Genomic DNA, 19,281 nt, shown 5'->3' on the forward strand with positions numbered 1-19,281 from the left:
AAATGCTAAAGCCTAATGATAGTCAAAATTTACCCTAGCCATAAACCAGTTAATTTTGCATGCACTAGCTCCCTGAACCAGCTCCACTCAGTCCCTTGAGTTCTGCACTGGCTCATGGGGAGAAGTATGTGAGCAGGAAAGGCAACGCTGGCTGTAAGCCACTTGCAATCCACCGGGTCCAGTTTCAACTACAGAAGCTGCCTGGGAGGTCTGACCACAGCTAAACTAACTGGGCGGCTCTGCTCCCTCCCACCCTGCTTGAACATCCAGCACTTGTGTTGCGTTAGAGCTAGCCACAGCTCACCTAGCAGCAAAGTGAGTTTATCTGGCAGGCGAAACAAAGTCAGCAGTGAAGAAGAAAGTTTCCTGGTAGATCAACGACCTGAATCAATTCACCTTGTGGTGAGAAGTATCAGATTTGACACAAAAGGGTAGCAGAAAACTGTGAACAAGGGGGCAGGAAACTATCCCCTTGGTGGCACTTAGCAAAATATAAAATTAAAAATAATTTTTTTTAAAAAAAAAAAGAAAAGAAAAAGCAGTCCTTGTTCACGGTAATGGTTGCTTAACTTCACCAAGAAAAGCACCGAGTTCTGGTCGCTGGGTGGAATCAGAAGGGTGAAATTCCTGGAGTTTGCTTCAGGGTTGTCTGGGTAACTAACGTGTTTCTTAGTCTTGGACAAGAGCAAGACAGAGACTGAGACTGTAAATTCCTTTTGTGCATTTAGAATACTAATAAATGGGGAGGGGGGGGGGTGTTTATAAAAAGAAAATCAGTTAAGTCATACCCCAAACTTTCAGTTGGCTCAGCTACTATTTACCTATTACACTATTTACCACCCAGTGAGGAATAGCACCAGGGCTGGTACAAGAGGTGGGGAAGAACATGTTCCCTCGGGCAGCTCCATCCGCCAGGAACCACCGGACGTTGCCCCGGTGTGAACCCTGACTGGGCTCGGCTGCCTTTGCCACTGGGGACCGCAGCTGCTGTGGGGACGCGCAGACGGCCCGTGTCCCCCGCAGGACGCGTCCAGCCGCCGGGAGAGGCACCGCTCCCCGCCGCACCGACAGGCGCCAACCTTCCGCCGGCATCTGCCCGTCCCCCTGCCGCCCCGCGGGGCCCGGCACGCGGGCAGGGGCCCGCCAGCACCCGCGAGGCGCGGCTCCGCCTCGGCGTGCACCGATTCCCCGCGGCGGTGGGTCATGAGGTCGGCAGCCTCTAACTATGGGGGGCGGCCTGCCGCCCAGGGAGGCGGCTCTTCTGGGGCACCGAAGCCCGGGAGGAAGGACCGGCTGCGTGGGTCGGTCACCACCCGACGGGGCCGCGCCGTGAGCGGGACCCGCCGCCCCCGGGCTGTCAGGAGGCGGGCGCGGCCCTCGGTCCTCCCCGTCCCTCCTCGGGCGCGAGGCGCGGCCCTTGGCCGCTCCGCTCCCGCCCGGCGAGGGGCAGCAGTTGAGGGAAAGGAGGGAAGGAAGAAGGAGGGAGCAGAGAGAAGGAGGGAGAAGAAAGGAGGAGGGCGAAGAAAGGAGAAGGAGGGCGAAGAAAGGAGAAGAAGGGAGAAGGAGGGCGAAGAAAGGAGAAGAAGGGAGAAGGAGGGAGAAGAAGGGAGAAGGAGGGAGAAGAAAGGAGAAGAAGGGAGAAGGAGGGAGAAGAAGGGAGAAGGAGGGAGAAAGAGGGAGAAGGAGGGAGAAAGAGGGAGAAGGAGGGAGAAGGAGGGAGAAGAAGTGGAAGGGGGCGGCATGCTGCCCGCCCTGTGCACGGCGCTGGCGGGGCTGCTGCTGCTGCTGCCGCTGGTGCTGCGCTGCGCCTGGCCCTTCTTCTTGCAGGACCTGCGCTTCGCCCTGGCGATGGCGCGGGTAGCGCGCAGGGCGCGGAGCGCCGGGGCCCGCCGGCCCGCCCGCACGCTGCTGGACGTGTTCGCGCGGCGCGCGCGGCGGACGCCGCACAAGCCGCTGCTGCTCTTCGGCGACGAGGCGTCCACGTACGGGCAGGTGGAGCGGCGGAGCAGCCAGGCGGCGCGGGCGCTGCGCGAGGGCGCGGGGCTGCGCGCGGGCGGGTGCCTGGCCCTCCTCATGGGCAACCGGCCCGCCTACGTGTGGCTCTGGCTGGGCTGCGCCAAGCTGGGCTGCGCCGTGGCTTGCCTCAACGCCAGCGTCAGGGCCGCGTCCTTGCTGCGCTGCTTCCAGAGCAGCGCGGCCACCGTGCTGCTGGCGGCCCCAGGTGAGGAGAACCCCGGCCCCGGCCGGCGGGGCGCGGCGCGGAGCGGAGCCGAGCCGCTTGGGGGGTGGGGTGGGGGGGGTTCTCGGTTGCCCCCCGCGGTGGCGGGGCTGCTCGCTCGGCTTGGCGGTGCGCAGAGGTGGCGGGGAGGCAGCGCCGCCTTTTGCCCCCTTGGGCCTCTCCCGGGGGCGCCGGAGCGGAGGGACACTCCTCTGAAGGCCCGTTTGGGGATTCAGACCAGAGGACAAGGTTTCCAAGGAATTTGCACCGTGTGTTCACTTTCAGCTGATGTGCGAGATGCGGGCACTGAGCTCTGATACCTTGTTCGCTATTGGATAAGGGTAGCGAAGACCTAGAAATAAAACAGCCCTCGGTCATGACCAACACCATTGATTCACAGCTGCGTTCACACGAATGTCCGCGTTAGAATGGCAAACAAGGTAATCCGGAGGAACCCTCCTGCTGCAGCTGGACAGCTACTTTGACGCATGAAGGTGGTTGCAGTCTATTAAAGCTTTTGTCGGGTTTCAGTGCATGTAGACAAACCATATTCCTTTTCCATAGAAGAAACTTTGACATATTAGTATGTTTTAAATGGAGAGCTGCGTTCTGTTCCATATAGAGCAGAGACCTTATTTCATGCCCAGTCCTTTATATATATTTGTATATATAAGCATACACACAGTATGAATAAGTGACCCTTCCTATAGGAAGTCAAAGATACTCTGTCTGCCTTGAGTTAACAGCTTCTACAGGAATATATACTCTCTTTCAGCTTAGATAGTTGAACTCATTCATCTGTTTTAACCAAACTATTTTACATGCCCCAAAACTTCAGGAGTTCAAATGAAATTTTCTCCTTTTGTGATAAATTTCTGCCTCACTGAGAATAAATTTTCTGCAATGTCTGCAAAATTAATCAGTGTTTGAGTTATAGCATGTGTGGGAAAAGCTCTCGTGTAGGATAGGAAATGTGTTTTTCCTCTTTCTGTAGCATACTTGCCTCAAATTTTCTAAAAAGGCCTTCAGCTCTGAGGAAAAGTAAACGAAAAAATTGAGCCTTATTCATAAAAATTTACTACATGCTTGACTCACCAGTGATTGCTGGACATCAGGAAAAGGAAAGAAGTCTAGGTCTTTTCTGTTGGACCTTGATTCTCTCTGTCTTTATTAAGTTTCATCCTGTATTATCTTGCTACTCCATGCAGAAGATAAATATTGTTCATCAAAACTTACCATCACAGGAGATCCTGTCTGTGTACTTGGCACAGGTAAGTTTCTGAAAAGAAATATGCTGAATCATTAATACAGTTTATACATCATTAAAGTTACTTCTACCTACCATAAAATACGGATTTCAAAGTTTATTGGAGGGTTATTCATCTCAGTGAAAGTTTATTGGGGGTTGTTTATCTCTGAGGTGCCAGCTCATTAGATACTTGCATAACAGGCCTTATTTTATCTCCTTCATGTCTGATAGTGTCTAAGGAGCAGAACTCTCCTCCCACTCGGCTTTACTCATTGTGCAGTCCAGCATCTGTGCAGTGCTGGAGAGCATAGGTGGAATGAAGGAAGACAGGCCAGGCTGTGCTAATATTTTGAGGTCTCCTTACCTGTTCACTAAAAGAAGCCTTCATTAGATTTTCGTTCGTAGCTTGGTGGCTAAAGGGCACCCACTGTAATCCCAGGATGTTTTTTGGACCAAAGTTACAGTAGAAGTACAGAATTGTTTCATGGGGAATTCCAGATACTGGCAGACTTGAAAAGGGGTTGCTTTTATTAAAGTTGTTGCTTTTGTGCAATTGAGACAAACTTTTGATGTGGATCTTGGCTTTATCTAGTCAATTAGTGTGGAGATAAAATTTCCTGTAACAGATTCAGTTTTCAGTATTAAATTACCTCAGAGATTTGTTGATTTAATAATATTTAATTTATTTTTTGCTTTGAAATAAAATAGAGGTGGTAAAAATTAAATTGCATGTTATGGAAATTTTATATTATGATGTTCCAGTGAAACTGGTGTTGAGGATTCATTTTGTATCTTGTGGGTTATCTATTCAAGTAAAAGTGCCTGTGAGTTGGAAAGCTTTTAGTCTGAATTCCTCAAGAAACAAGGTATATACAATTGCACCAGCTGTCTGGTTATCTTCACTTCATTCCATTATCCACCTTCTTAAGGGAAAAAAAGTCTTAGCGACGACCACATTCTTCCCAACTTGGTTGAAACTGGCAGTGCATAGAGGAGAGAGAGCTACAGTAAGAGAAAGGCAGACTTGAGCCTGCAGGGAGTTAGCCTGCTGATGGCACATAAATGAAATCATGTGCTCTTGTTGGTTGGAGATACCAGAGGGAATATGTGGAGAACTGGGATTAGTCAAGATACGTGTAGGAGACAGGCATAGGGAGTGACAGAACACAACTATCTAGGAGTCCAGGCTTCAGTAGTAGCACTACTTACAAAGTCACTCTTCATTCTGCTTTTCAGCGTTTCTTCTGTTTGTGTTGGAACTTGAGAAAGATGAGGTTCATCTTTATGCATAAAACATATGTGGTTATGCATAGTGGTGATGTAAGCAGCACCAAACTTGTGTGGGCACTCGCCAGGTGAGGCATTTCCCCTCGCTGGAGAGGGAAGGTAGCAACATGGAGCTGGTGATGCCAGATGTATGCTCCCTCGGCATGCTGCAGGGCCTGCAGGCGAGGGGAGGTGTGCTTGGATTGCTCCTCTGCAATTCTCTTCCTGCTGCAGAAAATCAGATCAAATCAAATCACTCACAGTTCTGTGGGGAGACACTGTTCCTCTTCAGTCCTTTTTGCTGGATTCTGGAGTGACTTGAACATTAATTTCTCCAACAGCAGCTAAACATGAAAGCTGCTGAACCAAAGTTGATGTACCAATAGTATAGTTCACAGAATAATACAGAATTTTCTTATAATACTTTTTTCTCTCCTCTTTAAGAGCTGAAGGAATCTGTTGAAGAAATACTGCCATTCTTGAAGAAAGAAAATGTTAAAGTTTATTATTTAAGCAAGACATCTGCTACAGAAGGAGTTGAGAGCTTTCTTGATAAAATAGATGCTGCTTCAGATGAGCCTACTCCATTGTCTTGGAGATCAGATATAACCTTTAAAACTCCTGCCATGTACATTTATACTTCTGGTACTACAGGTAATGTAAATTCACAAAAACGGCCACACATTTCTCCCGACATTGTGACTTTTCAGTAAGGGAAGAGAATCTGTTACTTCACTTTAATTCCTACTCTCATTCATTCTCCCTCAGAAAACCGAGAATTTAATATCTGTATCTAAAACCAAAAAGCACATAGAATATAGGCTGACTTTAAGCACAAAATCTGAGGGGAGGGACTGAAGTAAAAGCCAATGAAACAAAAAAGTTTTATGCCAGTAAGGTCACTAGACATTTGCTGTTTCTTATCCCTGGGTAACTGCTGGCCTAGGTGTCTTGGCACCCACCTTATACTCAGTATCTTTAGCTCATGAGCTCTAAATGCTGGCCATTAAGTTTTTGGGTGTCAGAGTACTGAAATCAGTGAGTGCAGCACAAAATACAGCTAGTCATGGCCAGTGTGCAGAACTGCCTCTGGTACAGGAGTTGCAACCTGCTCTACATAAAGGCATCTAGCATCAAGAGCACTTAGCCACAGCAGAACTGGGTGACAGGGATGAAGATGAAGACAACGCCTGAAGACACTCAAACCTATAGCTTCGTTAGGAGGAGCAGGGTATGCCTCCACACTAGCTCAGTCTTTGAGCCTCTTACAGCCGGAACTGCCCTGGAAGGGAGGAAGTTCAAGTTGGAATCCTATTTGGGCTGCAGAAGGCAAACAAGTCATGTGTCCTTCATCCTTGTTAAGGGCTCCAACCTCTCTGTTCTTACAGAATAGGCGAGCACTACCATCATTTTGTCTTCTTGCATCTGTTTCAGCAAGTAATCAGTTCAATCGCATCTGATGGGAAAGCAAGAAGAGATTTTGTAGTATGAATTCCAGTTTCATCTAGGATGATCCAGAACTGCAAGGAGATACCTAGTTGCAGGAGAGATACAAGAGCTGAGACTAACTTCTGTTTTAGCATTTCCATTCCCTTTGCTGAGCATGCTAGATTCTCCAAATCCCACTTCCTCATTCTCTAGGTACTTGTTATTCCTAGGTACCATAGTATTGGGAATTTGGGGTAATCATCACCTAAAAGTTATATGTGGGAGAACATATCCTCACTAAGGCTAAACGCCAGTGCACTGCTTGGGCACAAGCTGCATACCTCCCTGAACTCCGGAACTATCACTTGCATCAGTGAATGAGAGCAAATCTTAAGCCTTTGTGAAACTGACTGGTCTTGCTATGTTTATTGTTCAAGTGAAGTTACACACCTTTTTGCTTGACTTTAAACAGGTCTTCCCAAAGCTGCGGTGATTAACCATGAACGCATAATGCTAGCTTGTGGTTTGTTTGATGCTGGCAATGTTACCTCAGAAGATATTGTGTATACTGCTCTTCCACTCTATCATAGCTCTGCTCTCCTCGTTGGAGTCCATGGATGTATCATGAAAGGTACCGTGCACTTGACTAGTATGAATTAACGTGTTACTGTGCAGAATTCATGCACGGATGTGATCACAGATACACTAAGCCTTTCCCTAGCTACCAAACTTTGAGATGAAATACTTGGTTATACATGCCTCTGTTACCAGAAACTCCGTAAGTAAAGAGACATTCTCATCTCTCTGTCGTTGTCATATGACTCGCACAGATCTTTAACCTGTACAAAGTTTATTTCATCACCTGCACAAACAGGATATATCCTGTTTTGCATGACAGCTCTTTGCACAGTTTTAGGCTAAATTAGTACAGAGTTTCTTCCACAATAATAGGCTTTAACTTCTCATGAATAGAAATAGAGATTAAACCACTTATTCAGCATGGATTGTATTTCGACACATTTTAGGAAGAGTACTTCCAAAAGCTATATTACACTAATTCTCCAAGTTTTCTACAACGTTGTCCTAAGAAATCCTATATGGTCTTACAATATAATAAGAATTGTCCCTTCTGTTGTTTGTTTTACTTCTTTCTAAACAGGTGCAACTATTGTTTTGCGTGCCAGATTTTCAGCAAGCCAGTTCTGGGATGATTGCAGAAAATACAACGTAACAGTGATACAGTATATTGGGGAAGTTCTTCGGTATCTATGTAGTGTGCCACAGGTAACATTAACTGCATTGCTTTTTTGGCTAATTAAATTACTGGGAATATTTGTTTTATTATGCTTAAATCTAACCATAAGGGGAGGGGGGAAAAAAAGCCCAACAAAAACCTTCCCTAATGAGGTCTGTAATCACATTGCATTCTAGCAGTCACTTTTTTCACAGAAAAAAAAAAAAAAAAAGCTGCCTTTGGCTTGAATTAATCATTCTTCCAAGTAGTGGAACAATGGCAATCCATTAATTGACATTCTGTTAAAATGGATAGAGAAAACACTTACCTTATATGAGCTCTCCAGCTGCAAACAAAAAAATGAGGAGTTCTCTAGGAACCAGTGAACCAGTGTTCTAGGCAATGTGAGTTTTGGGAGTTTTGCAGCTAAGATGTCCTAACCCAAGATAGTCAGGTGATCCCCAGGTGCAAGTGTTAATGTGACTGTTTAAAGGGTGCCCCCTCTGAAGATGCACTCAACATACTATCCTCATAGGGTACCTATTCACAGGCCCTTTCCTGCTGAGACCCCTGCAATCATATTAGTTAATCCTTTCTTTCAGAAATGTGTTTGCATAAAATGACTTTCACAGAGGTAGGCCTAGTGAACTGCAGTTAGAATTTAGTGAGAACAAAGGTTGTATCAATCAGTCTTCCTAGCACCATTTCATAACCATAAGCCAGAACAGAGAATCAGGTCCACAGTTTCTTTGTAAGTTATGTACGTGTGCAGAATATCAAATATACAGAGGTTTATTCTGATGTCAGTTACAGAGATAGGAAATAACTTCACTGGAAATCAGTAAGATTGCTCAGGAATTAGGTATGTAAGCAAGACTCTGCTATGCTTTGTATTATTTCTTCATGAGTTGTTAGCCCAAAATGAGCAGTTAGTAAAATAAAGTTTTATAATAATCAAGAGACTTGGCTTCTAGATTGGGCCACTGGTTTTAATCAAAAAGTGTGGGTGAGGAGATTTAAACTGAGTTAAAGAAACTGTGCACTTATAACATATAGGTAAGGGTGGTGGTAAGTTACATGTCAGTCCTGCAGTTCATGGAAAAGCCCAGTTAGCAAAGTACTCATAATTAGCCAATACTCAACTGGTGTAAATAAAATAGGGGAAAATTGAAAAACTAGATTATCTCTTTTCATACAGAATGCTTTTTAGGAAAGCATGCTTAAAGAATGAGCTAATATACTAATCTTTGCTAGTGTTGTGTTTCTTGATAGCATGCATGCGCACACAAACATAACTGAGTCACAGGGCATACTCTGTAAATTCCTGAATTCAACCCGTATCTCCAAGATGTGTAGAGTTGCCAGACAAGTATAAATTCGTTCCCAGATAGGGTGAGTTTGGTAATGTTAGCCACACAGAGACGTTTAGCTTAACCATTAAAGTAACCTGTTACTCAAACATAACATGAATGGCTGAACCTGAAGCCCACTGAATGATACAGCTGAGTAGTACTTGAGGCTGTCTTACAGATTACTCATTATTGGTGGCTGCTTATCTACAATGGTCAGATTTTAAGATAAGCACAGATAACTTAGCTTTCGTTATTTAATGTAAGGATTTTTGTTTACTCAGCATGTAGAATTCAACACCAGTGGAGAAAACATCGTTACATAAGCGAGGTTTATAAGCTTAATATATGGTCCCATGTATCCGTATGCATGCTACTTTGAGTGCACAAGCCTCCCAGAAAGATGGGATTAACATTTTAAGAATGCAAGAACTTGACAGAATGGATATTCTTACTTAAACTGTTGTGGTGCCAAGAGGGCTTGGCCTGTTATTGGAGGTGTAACAGACAGTCTTCCATGAGGAACTCGCAGTATAAGCAAGATCCGCGTTGATGTAGTGTCATCTGTCTTAACTAATGCCATTTCATTATTGAACTTCCTTATTGTGCTAGTAACTGTTACCTATGCTACAATTTCTTCCCTTTACATATCCACGGAAGAAAAAAACTGAATATGTCTCACAGTTTTCTTTTTGATTGTATTTCCAGCTAACTTATGTGGTCATTTCAGAACAAATGAACAGTCCAAGTATTACAGAAATTGCCTTAAGGATGAATAGTTAAGTCCTTCCTTCTTTCATTAACTGTGACTAAGTAATTGCTAAATAACAAATTTTCTTTATCTGCCTAAGCAAATGGGGAAGAAAGATTAAAAATACAGACTTAAGAACAACAAGTTGAGGGACAATGTGGATCCAAGCAGCATTCTGTCCCCAGTGAATCATTTCAAAATAAAATGTTTAATCTCGAATGTATAAATGCCCAGTCAAATGGAGTCTCTCTCATGAGAGACCAAGGTGTTGCATACGGTGTTGTAGAGCATCAGCTACAATAAAGATTTTATAAAAAGTGAACAGGAAGTCATGTAGACTCTGTGCAGAATTTCAGCAGATTTCATTGTTCTATTTTAAGCTTGGTTCTGTGCTAACATGTTAATGGCAGATCTCTCAGTATTACAGAGAAGGCTATATATTAATGTATTTCTTCTTTAGATTAAATTTAAACATCCATTTCTAGATTATTCTGTGTTCTGTCTCTCCCTATTCTAGACTAGCAATAATAATCCAGAAGTGACATGACTGAAGTCCAAAACAAAATTAAAGTTTTACAGTATTTAAAAATTGTAGCCATTTTTTGGTCTTGTCTAGGAATATGACGCTATAAGACCAGTCCATGTTTGTCTTAATGGCCAGATTTCTCTCTTGAATCGCTCCTTGAAAGAGCATTTTGCAGATCCATCTTCTACCATCTACTGCATTGCCCTTTGTACTATATTTCCTGAAAGACATAGAGCCAACTTCATTATTCTGTATAAACACACATTCTAGTCTGTTGCTGATAGAATAGGCTTATTCTTTAAACAAAGTATTCCAAGTTAAGAAGCCAATATATATTTAAAAAGACTCATTGTGCCTTAAAATACTATTAAATTATGTAATAAAAGAAACAGTTGGAGAAAAAGGCAGTAAGTGGGACAAAAGAGCCTTTCCATGTTTTGCTTAAATTCTCTGAGGCTATTGTTACTCATTAGCACATTAGATATGTTTATGAATTACCAGTGTCTGACCCAGTTCAGTACTTCCTATCCAGAGGATAATATAAACACCTAAGAGAAGGCATAAATGGACTGCAGTCCTCACTGTGTGTTTAGCACTTTACTGTGTAAACAGAAAGATCTAATAGCACTATTAAAAGTGATATGGAATGTAGTAGAATTTTTAGCAGGTTCAGTTCTGCACTTACAATGACAAAAGGGATTTCCTTTCCACCCAAACACCATTTGAAATCCTGCAAACATTTTGCTTAACTGAAGGTAAATTACACTCTTCTGCAGATAGTCACCAGAAGGCTTACAAACAAAATAGTTTAACATGATGCCTGAGTTTCATTCTGGCTTTCCACGTAGAATTATTTCTTTCTGTCTTCATCCGAATCAAGTTAACTTCTAATTACAGTCAGATATATAGCCTAAGTTGTTCAGTAATTTCTTTCCCTTTCCTACATCAAAATCATGAGCATAACTTTACTGATGTTTGCACACATTTTCCTCTAGAATATGCTCAGTACTTTTAGACTAAAGTTTCCTGCAGAGTTTTCCAGAAGTAGAAAATCTGCTTTCACTCAGCAGAAATGTGCATTCACCACTGTTTCTTGTTTCTAGAGAAACAATGATCAGGATCACAAAGTCAGACTTGCCATAGGAAATGGAATAAGGGCTGATGTTTGGAGGGAATTTATCCGAAGATATGGAAATATTAGTATTTTGGAATTTTATGCATCGACTGAAGGAAACATTTCCTTCGTTAATTACACTGGAAAAATTGGTGCAGTGGGAAGAGTAAACTGCCTGCAGAAGGTAAGAATAACAACAAAACCTGGCTTTTTGTCCTTCTTGGTGAAGTTTGGTATATTGCCAAGGGCATATACCAGGCCACTTGTGTGACAAGTTGGGAAGGACCCAAGGCTCAGTTATGAATTTGTTTAGGGAGAAGATTCTTCCCAAGTACAGTCTATAGCTGCCCATGCTAGATGTTACAGATATCTCTTGCTAGTTCAGGCAGAAGAACATTTTGACTCAACACATCTAGTTGAAATGTGATGAATTTGGCTCCTGTTAAATAGAAGTCTGTCTATGTAGTATAATTCTGAAAATATTTTTCAAAGATTGAGTATTCATGTGTGCATACATTTTGCAAATTTTCACTAGAAAATCTTACGCTATGAACTGATTAAATATGACGTAGAGAAAGATGAACCAGTCCGAGATGAAAATGGATACTGCATAAGAGTTCCCAAAGGTAAAAACTTAACTCCTTTAAAAAATTTCAGAAAGGTGTTTGCTTTTGAAATTACATCTTTGCATCACTTGTCTTGGGAAAGATGCTAAGAATTGGCATTGAGTAAGCCAGGGTTTTACGTACAAGTTAGAAAGTATGTAACAAATCACATAGCATTGCAATACAGCTTAACAGAAAGGTAAAGTACAGTGGGGAATGCAGCGTCTGTATATGTGGGGTTTAATAACTTGTCTAGTTTTAATAATGGACATGCTAACATTTTCGAGTACAGATCTTGACCTTCAGCAGGAGCTATTTAATTCTTCTCAGACTTTGTACTTAACATGTCACTAAAGAAACCTTTGCAAAATAGAAAGCAGTTCTCTTTTCCAGCAGTGGCTAAAACTTTGTGCTATTGGCAATAGAGAAAGCACCCATTAAAAGACTTTTTTTGGTAATGTATCTGTGGTGGGTTGACCTTGGCCAAAATGCCAGGTGCCCACCAAAGCCGCTCTATCACTCCCCCTCCTTAACTGGACAGGAGAGAGGAGAGGAAAAAAACAACAGGCTTGTGGGGTTGAGATAAGGACAGGGAGATCACTCAGCATTCACCGTCACGGGCAAAACAGACTCAACTGAAAGGAAACATGATTTATTACCAATTAACTCAGAGAGGAGTAATGAGAAATAAAACCAAACCTTAAAACACCTTCCCCCCACCCCTCTCTCCTTTCCCGGGCGTAACTTTGATCCCGATTTTCCTCCCTCCTCCCCCCCAGCGGCACAGGGGGAAAACAGGGAATGGGGGTTGGGGTCAGTTCATCACACTGATGTTTTCTGCCGCTCCTTCCTCCTCAGGGGGAGGACTCCTCACGTTTTCCCTGCTCCAATGTGGGGTCCCCCTCACGGGAGAAAGTCCTCCATGACTTCTCCAACGTGAGTCTTCCCACGGGTTCAGTCCTTCATGAACTGCTCCAGTGTGTGTCTCCTCCATGGGGTGCAGTCCTTCAGGAACCGACTGCTCCAGCGTGAGCCGCCCTCACGGGGTCACCGGCAGCAAACCTGCTCCAGCGTGGGCTTCTCTCTCTCCACGGGCCACAGGTCCTGCCAGGAGCCTGCTCCGGTGCAGGCTTCCCACGGGGTCACAGCTTCCTTCAGGTACCCACCTACTCCGGCGTGGGGGCCCTCCACGGGGTGTAGGCAGTCATCTGCTCCACCGCCCATGGGCTGCAGGGGGACAGCCTGCCTCACCGTGGTCTTCACCACAGGCCGCAGGGGAATCGCTGCTCCGGCGCCTGCAGCATCTCCTCCCCCTCCTTCTGCACTGACCTTGGTGTCTGCAGGATGTTTCTCTCACGTATTCTCACTCCTCTCACTCGCAGCAATTACTGCTGCACAACAACTTTTTCACTCTCTTACATACGTTATCACAGAGGCGAAAAACGCTGTCGCTGATGGGCTCGGCCTTGGCCAGCGGCGGGTCTGTCTTAAAGCCGGCTGGCATTGGCTGTATCTGACATAGGGAAACTTCTAGCAGCTTCGTACAGAAGCCTCCCCTGTAACCCCCCCGCTACCAAAACCTTGCCATGCAGACCCTTTACAGTATCTTAATATCATTTTTCGTAGGAGGGGTTTATGTATTGGCACAGGCAAACCTGTGTTTAAAGGAGGAACTTGTGATACTTTTTGATTTTCCTGCGTTCTGTTACATGTGTGGTCATTAAAGTGAGTGAGAACAGAAATGCTCACCTCTGCGCATAAGGGAGCAGGTGGACAGGTTACCCACTGTGTTGGATTCCCATTGCTGAGGAATATGTGTTGCGTTAAGAGTGTCTGCCCCATAGGACACTCTCCTATGCCATCTCTCCCTATGCAGTCTGTTGAGTTAGGGTAGGGAGGGATGTGCACACATATATTTGTATTTGTATAAATGCACCCTATGCTTAAGTTGCTGAACTGCAAAGACATGGAAAATATCTGCAATGTGAGTGAGAAACCCATGGAAAAATGTAAAATCCCAGGCTTGATGGGGAGAGATTGTAATTTATTTTGTATAGGGATAAAATTCACTCCAGTGTGTAACATCCGTGCAAAGCTCTGTGTAACGTGGGGTTGAGTTTCAGTTTACATAAACATATAGGTGTTCCTGCTCCCTTCATAAATTACTCCAGCTCTAGCACATGAAAGGCTAAAGAACATACTAAGCAGCTTTTTGGTCTATTTCGCATTCAAAGTAAGAAAGCTGAATCCCAATATTTGGTTCCTAAATCCAGCTGAATCTTTTGGTTGAGGAGTAGGGCTGCTACGTTAATGCAGCTGTTCTGCTGCATTAATACAAGCAGGTGATTAATTGTATTATCTACGGGCACTTTTGAGGGCTAGGGAATTGAGAGGACAAGGTGAAACTCAATCTACACCTCCTCAACTGATTTTAAAAGATTGATTATGATTATGACAGAATTATCAAATAACTATAACTTCACTGATGTAATGAAAATTAGTAATTTTTTGGCAATTTACACTGTGCTTTTTAAAGAAATGTTTTTCTGCTTCACAGGTAAACCTGGACTACTGATCTGCAAAATCACCCAATATGCACCATTTAGTGGCTATGCAGGAGCAAAACAGCAAACAGAGAAGAAGCAATTAAGAGATGTCTTCCAAAAGGGCGATTTATATTTTAACAGCGGTGACCTTTTAGTGATCGACAGTGATAACTTCATTTATTTCCATGATCGAACTGGAGACACATTCCGGTTAGCTTATCTATTTAAATGCTTGTCACAAGTCTAACTCATTCTCAGGTTTGAATTCTTATCCAGTATTTCGTACTGACTGATAAAGAGGAATTTCTCTGACTTCAGTCACCTCCGCTATTGTATTTTATCAGTTGTGTTCATAGTTACATACAGAGCCCAGCAGAGGTTCAGCTTAGGGTGATGAATGAGTGCTATTTTGAACAGCCAGAAAACCAGTCACATCCATAGAACCAAACCGTCATGGTTCCACATTCACTGTACTTTTAAACCTCAGAAAGCATAGAGCCTAGGATGGAACCTAAGGTAAGAAATATTTTGGGCTTTTGTTTGTTTAGAGCCATTTTAAGCATGATTAAACTACGTGTGTTAAGTTCTTCTGAGATTTGAATAATCTGGAATGCATTGTTGATTTTTGCAGCATAATTTTCTCTACTTTTGATAACAAGTTCCTTGTTCTAGTGCAAAAGTGCTTTCTGATCTCAAGCTCAGTGCTCAGCCTGTTGTAAAGTCAGACATGAAAACACTGGAGAAGTCTCTATGTAATAGACATAGAAATCATGACTATTGACTGCTTATTGTCCAGGTGGAAAGGGGAAAACGTTTCTACCACGGAAGTCGCAGATGTTTTAGGACTGATTGACTGTGTTCAAGAAGTAATTGTATACGGAGTATCTGTTCCAGGTATGAGTGAAATACTTGAAGCATTTCAATAAAAGAATTTCTTAATACATTAACAAAATATCAATATACTGAACTGCAGAGTATAGGTAGCCCTACTTCAGCTTATTTTTCATAAGCTATATTTGATACATTCCATCATTTAAATATATGCAATATTCATTAGCTAAAAAAACATAGCCAAAGCTTATATTAACATAGTATGACAAGAATACTAACAGGAGAATGGAAGAACATTTGAGATTAAGTATCCCGGATATAAACACTGTTGTATCTTTTGCAGAAATTCAGCTCTGCAATTTTGTAGAGTGGGACAATCAAAATAGACTTGAATTTCTAGAAGAGCAAGAATGTCACTTAAGAAATAGATTCCTCCCTTTTTCACCTTTCTTTAACAATCTGATGGAATGCAAGAAGTTCTGACATGTTTACTGCCTTTTTCTACTCCTTGAAAATCTGTGAAATCTTTGAACTTCTATAAACTCTAACTGCTTATGGCAGCTATTTTTCCCCTTTTTTTTTTTTTTTTTTTTTTTTTTTTTTAATTTGAGAGGCAGTGCTGCTAAAGGCAGATTCCCAGAGGTACTGTAAGACAAAAGAGGAAACAGATAGCTTTACTCTACTTCTCCTCTCCTGTATTTTGGAGGTACCTTCCTGTCCATGTTTCTCACTTACCCAAGATCCACAGCCAGAGACTGTGAGACTCCTCCCCACTGCGTTTAGGGTGTGATGGACAGTTAAAGTGAAACCCATTCTTACAGTGTTATGTAGGGATCTGAAATCAAACAAACAAGGTTAGATTTGATCAAGATCCTGAGTATTGCATTGCGCGAGTGGTTTGGACTAGGTGGCAAAATACACTGCATGCCCTTAGAGTAGTCTACAGAGGAGGTGGAATTTTGAAGCTCCTGTTAACTGAGTTAACAGATAATAACAGGTATAACAGACTAATTATTAATTCATTAATAATATTAATTCAGTTAACAGGTGTCACATTTTTCCAGAAAGGCTTCCAGACTATGGTATGTTATAACATGGGTCATAGCAATGACAATTTAGTATTTTGGAACTGAAGGGCATGTTAGAGATGCCAGTCTTCCTACATCCACCATTTCCTTTTATACAACATGTGAGAGATTCTGTTAATGTTATGATCCACTCATCATTTCCTCTACTAAAAGCAGAAGATATGAGAATAAAATGCCCAGCACTACTGAGGCTAGAATAACATGACGGTTCATAATCCAAGATGATCCATTAGAATAGTGAATTCAAATAAATAAACTTTTTATTAATCATGTATGTTTCTGCTACACCAATTGATCTAAAATTAAAGCCTCTCTCTTTAAATCACTCTTGTTTTCAGCTGCTTTGTGGTAGGGATAAACACAAAGCCTCCCTAGGAGACATTTCAAAAGAAAGGTAACAACAGAAATGGACCAGAGTTCTTTATGTGTTTCTCAGATTACACTTTAGGAGATGAGGAAGATATGCTGTTATTCTCAATGCTCTTGTAAAACCACATAGAAGAGGTGTTAATACCTAATTATGGAACAACTTTATGGAAAAAAAAATATATATTGTTCAAACCAGTTCTCACCTTACATTTGTGCAAGAACTGGGTGGATTGTGTATTATTTTTTTTCTTTTTTATGCGGCACAGAAAGATTTGTCTTTAGTAATGTGCCTGGTGGCGATAGTATACATCACCTGAGAAGTCATTAATTCAACTCTCTAGATTTTGAATAAACTAATTGGAATGCCAAGTATCATCAATACACAGTGTGAAAGGCAAACAGAAACAACTCAAAAGAAACTGAAGAACAATTCATCTTAAATCAGCATATGCTTGTGCTCTACTTTTCTTTAAGCATTAGATGCTACTTCCATTTTCACTTCCTTCTGCACACAATTCGGTGAAAGCATGCATATGGTTCCAATGTAAAACTTTGTGTAAGAATATTACCTATTTCTTCTTGCATTACCTGTAATCCCAGAAAACAGAAGGAACACCAAAAGGTTTGTGTTTAAGTGGTGTCCCATCCCTCAGCCACCAAAAGGGGAGGGCAGAAGCCCTTTCACTATGTTGTTAAACGAATAAAAAATCTGAAGTGCTTGGATTTTTGCATCACTTAATTATCGTTCATATGGTAATAAACAATGGTAAACTGGGTTTACTCCTTTGTGTCCTCTTTCTGCATGGATGAGTTTGTCAGCACAACAAGTACAAGCATATTTACCATGATTTACTGTAAAGTAAATTAACCCACACAGTTCGATGCTGTTGCAGGCCAACTTCTGCTCAGAGTACTGAGACCTGATTTTCCAAAGTCTTTCCAAAGACTTTTGAAAGAAGAACAATTTTCAGAATGTCTGCCATCTACAATTCTGATGCTAGGCTTTCAAAATGCTTGGCATCTAGCATGCTGAAGCCTTAAGAAAATCTAATGACTTAGATGTCTAAAGGAAAATATGTCAGCATGTTTTCTGAAGCGGCTTAGAAGGAAAGGTTCACTTACAGGAGAAAGAAAAAAAAGTTTGCCTGAAGTTCAAATTTCTGCATGAACTACAGTTATTTGCTGCTGTTATTCCTTCAGGTTATGAAGGCAGAACGGGAATGGCATGTATTCGACTAAAGGAAAACTGTGAATTTAATGGAGAAAGTACTTACAGACACGTGAACACTCACCTTCCAAACTATGCAAGGCCTCGTTTTATAAGGATTAAGGTAAACCAGTATTCCTAAGTAGCTCTTGTGTGTCCATCTGCATTGTCTTTTCTCTTTTCTATGAGGACTATGGACTTCCTAGTTATACTAGCAGTTCCCAAAAAGGCTTCTTTTGTCTCTCTCTTGCTTTTGCCATTTCCCAATACAAAAGCAGAATTGCACTCAGATTTTGTTGTCAGCCTGAAAAAAAAACAAGTTGTGTGAGCAGTTGCAGGATGCTGACACATTTTAACATACAAAATCAGGAAGATCTCTTAGTGGAAAATATATTTCCTGTTGGATTCCTTCAGCACAGTGAGACGGCCGTGTTCTCAGTTTAGTGTAGCTCCCTCTACAGACTGTTCTGTGCAAAATAAAGATCCCTCAAACAAGAAGCTTGCAAGAGAGAGCCATCTTATGCAAGAGCCTTAGATTTTTATCCTACCAGTGAATAGATAGCCAATTTCTAAACTGAAGTTTAGCCTGAATTAGGAAAATGTTGCAAGAATATCACTCTCACTGTACTTCAAGTTATTTAAAATAAACATTGCTCATTTGAGAAAAGTTGTGTATTCACTGAGATGATTCAGGAGACTAACACAGAGATAACTAGCATGCCTCATTATTTAATCAGTCTTTAAACTTTTGAGTTACACAAACAAAACAGTTGACCAGTCAAGTCAATAGTGGTTTGTCTTGCCATCCCATGTAGAGTACAGTAAGTTTTGGCTAGTCTCCAACTGCAGTTTTCTTTGCTTTTCTTTTCTGAGAAAAATTCTGCTTTTTTTTTTGATCCAAGAACAGAATTAAATAATTTCTTGGATAAAATGCTTGATTCTGACTAAAAGCTGAAAACCAGTGTTTTCCTGCCTCATTTAAATAAAATAGTAAGGTAAGCCTCTCACCATTTCTGTGGCCCCAGCACTTTCTACATTCAGAGTAATTACTGGCCCACTTATTCCACAATCCAGTTGTTATCTGACGAGTGCAGATAGTTTAGACCTCTGTTAGTAAGGCTTCAACTTCTGTGCTGTATGGATTTTCTTTAAATATGATTCCCTTTAAATTTAGGAAATCTAATTCCCACAATTGTATGCTGACATTGATACATAGAGATGTAATTTTGTTTTGTAGAGTGCCATTGAACTTACAGCAACTTTTAAGTACCGTAAAGTACAACTAGTGGAGGAGGGTTTCAATCCAGCAGTCATCAAAGATCGCCTGTATTTCCTGGATGACAAAGAAAACCTGTATGTACATATGACCCAGGACATTTATAACTCAGTAAAAAACCATGACTTCAAATTGTGAGCGTGTAAAAAACCCTGTGTTTTATAATACTCAGTTTTTAAAGCATCTGTTACTCTAACCTTGCCAGGAAATCCTGTTTATTAATA

The 19,281-nt window shown here is 42.1% G+C and overlaps 1 protein-coding gene across 1 annotated transcript; it reads left to right on the plus strand.

The window, feature by feature from the left end:
• Nucleotides 1–1,740: 1,740 nt before the first annotated feature.
• Nucleotides 1,741–19,195, plus strand: SLC27A2 (solute carrier family 27 member 2). Its single transcript, XM_086471320.1, has 10 exons — nt 1,741–2,221; nt 5,178–5,387; nt 6,634–6,792; nt 7,321–7,445; nt 11,125–11,319; nt 11,671–11,761; nt 14,298–14,496; nt 15,083–15,180; nt 17,775–17,905; nt 19,019–19,195. The coding sequence occupies exons 1-10, from the start codon at nt 1,741–1,743 to the stop codon at nt 19,193–19,195; spliced, it is 1,866 nt and encodes a 621-aa protein (XP_086327446.1).
• Nucleotides 19,196–19,281: the final 86 nt, after the last annotated feature.

This window comes from Leptosomus discolor, chromosome 11, assembly GCF_034619465.1.
Source record: "Leptosomus discolor isolate bLepDis1 chromosome 11, bLepDis1.hap2, whole genome shotgun sequence".
Taxonomy (NCBI): domain Eukaryota; kingdom Metazoa; phylum Chordata; class Aves; order Leptosomiformes; family Leptosomidae; genus Leptosomus; species Leptosomus discolor.

Excerpts from the sequence above, each read along its gene's own strand:
- SLC27A2 (XM_086471320.1), top strand. The coding sequence starts at position 1,741 with ATGCTGCCCGCCCTGTGCACGGCGCTGGCGGGGCTGCTGCTGCTGCTG. Across the intron at positions 5,388-6,633 it reads TTATACTTCTGGTACTACAG|GTCTTCCCAAAGCTGCGGTG; the intron begins GTAATGTAAATT and ends GACTTTAAACAG. Across the intron at positions 17,906-19,018 it reads CTCGTTTTATAAGGATTAAG|AGTGCCATTGAACTTACAGC; the intron begins GTAAACCAGTAT and ends TTTGTTTTGTAG.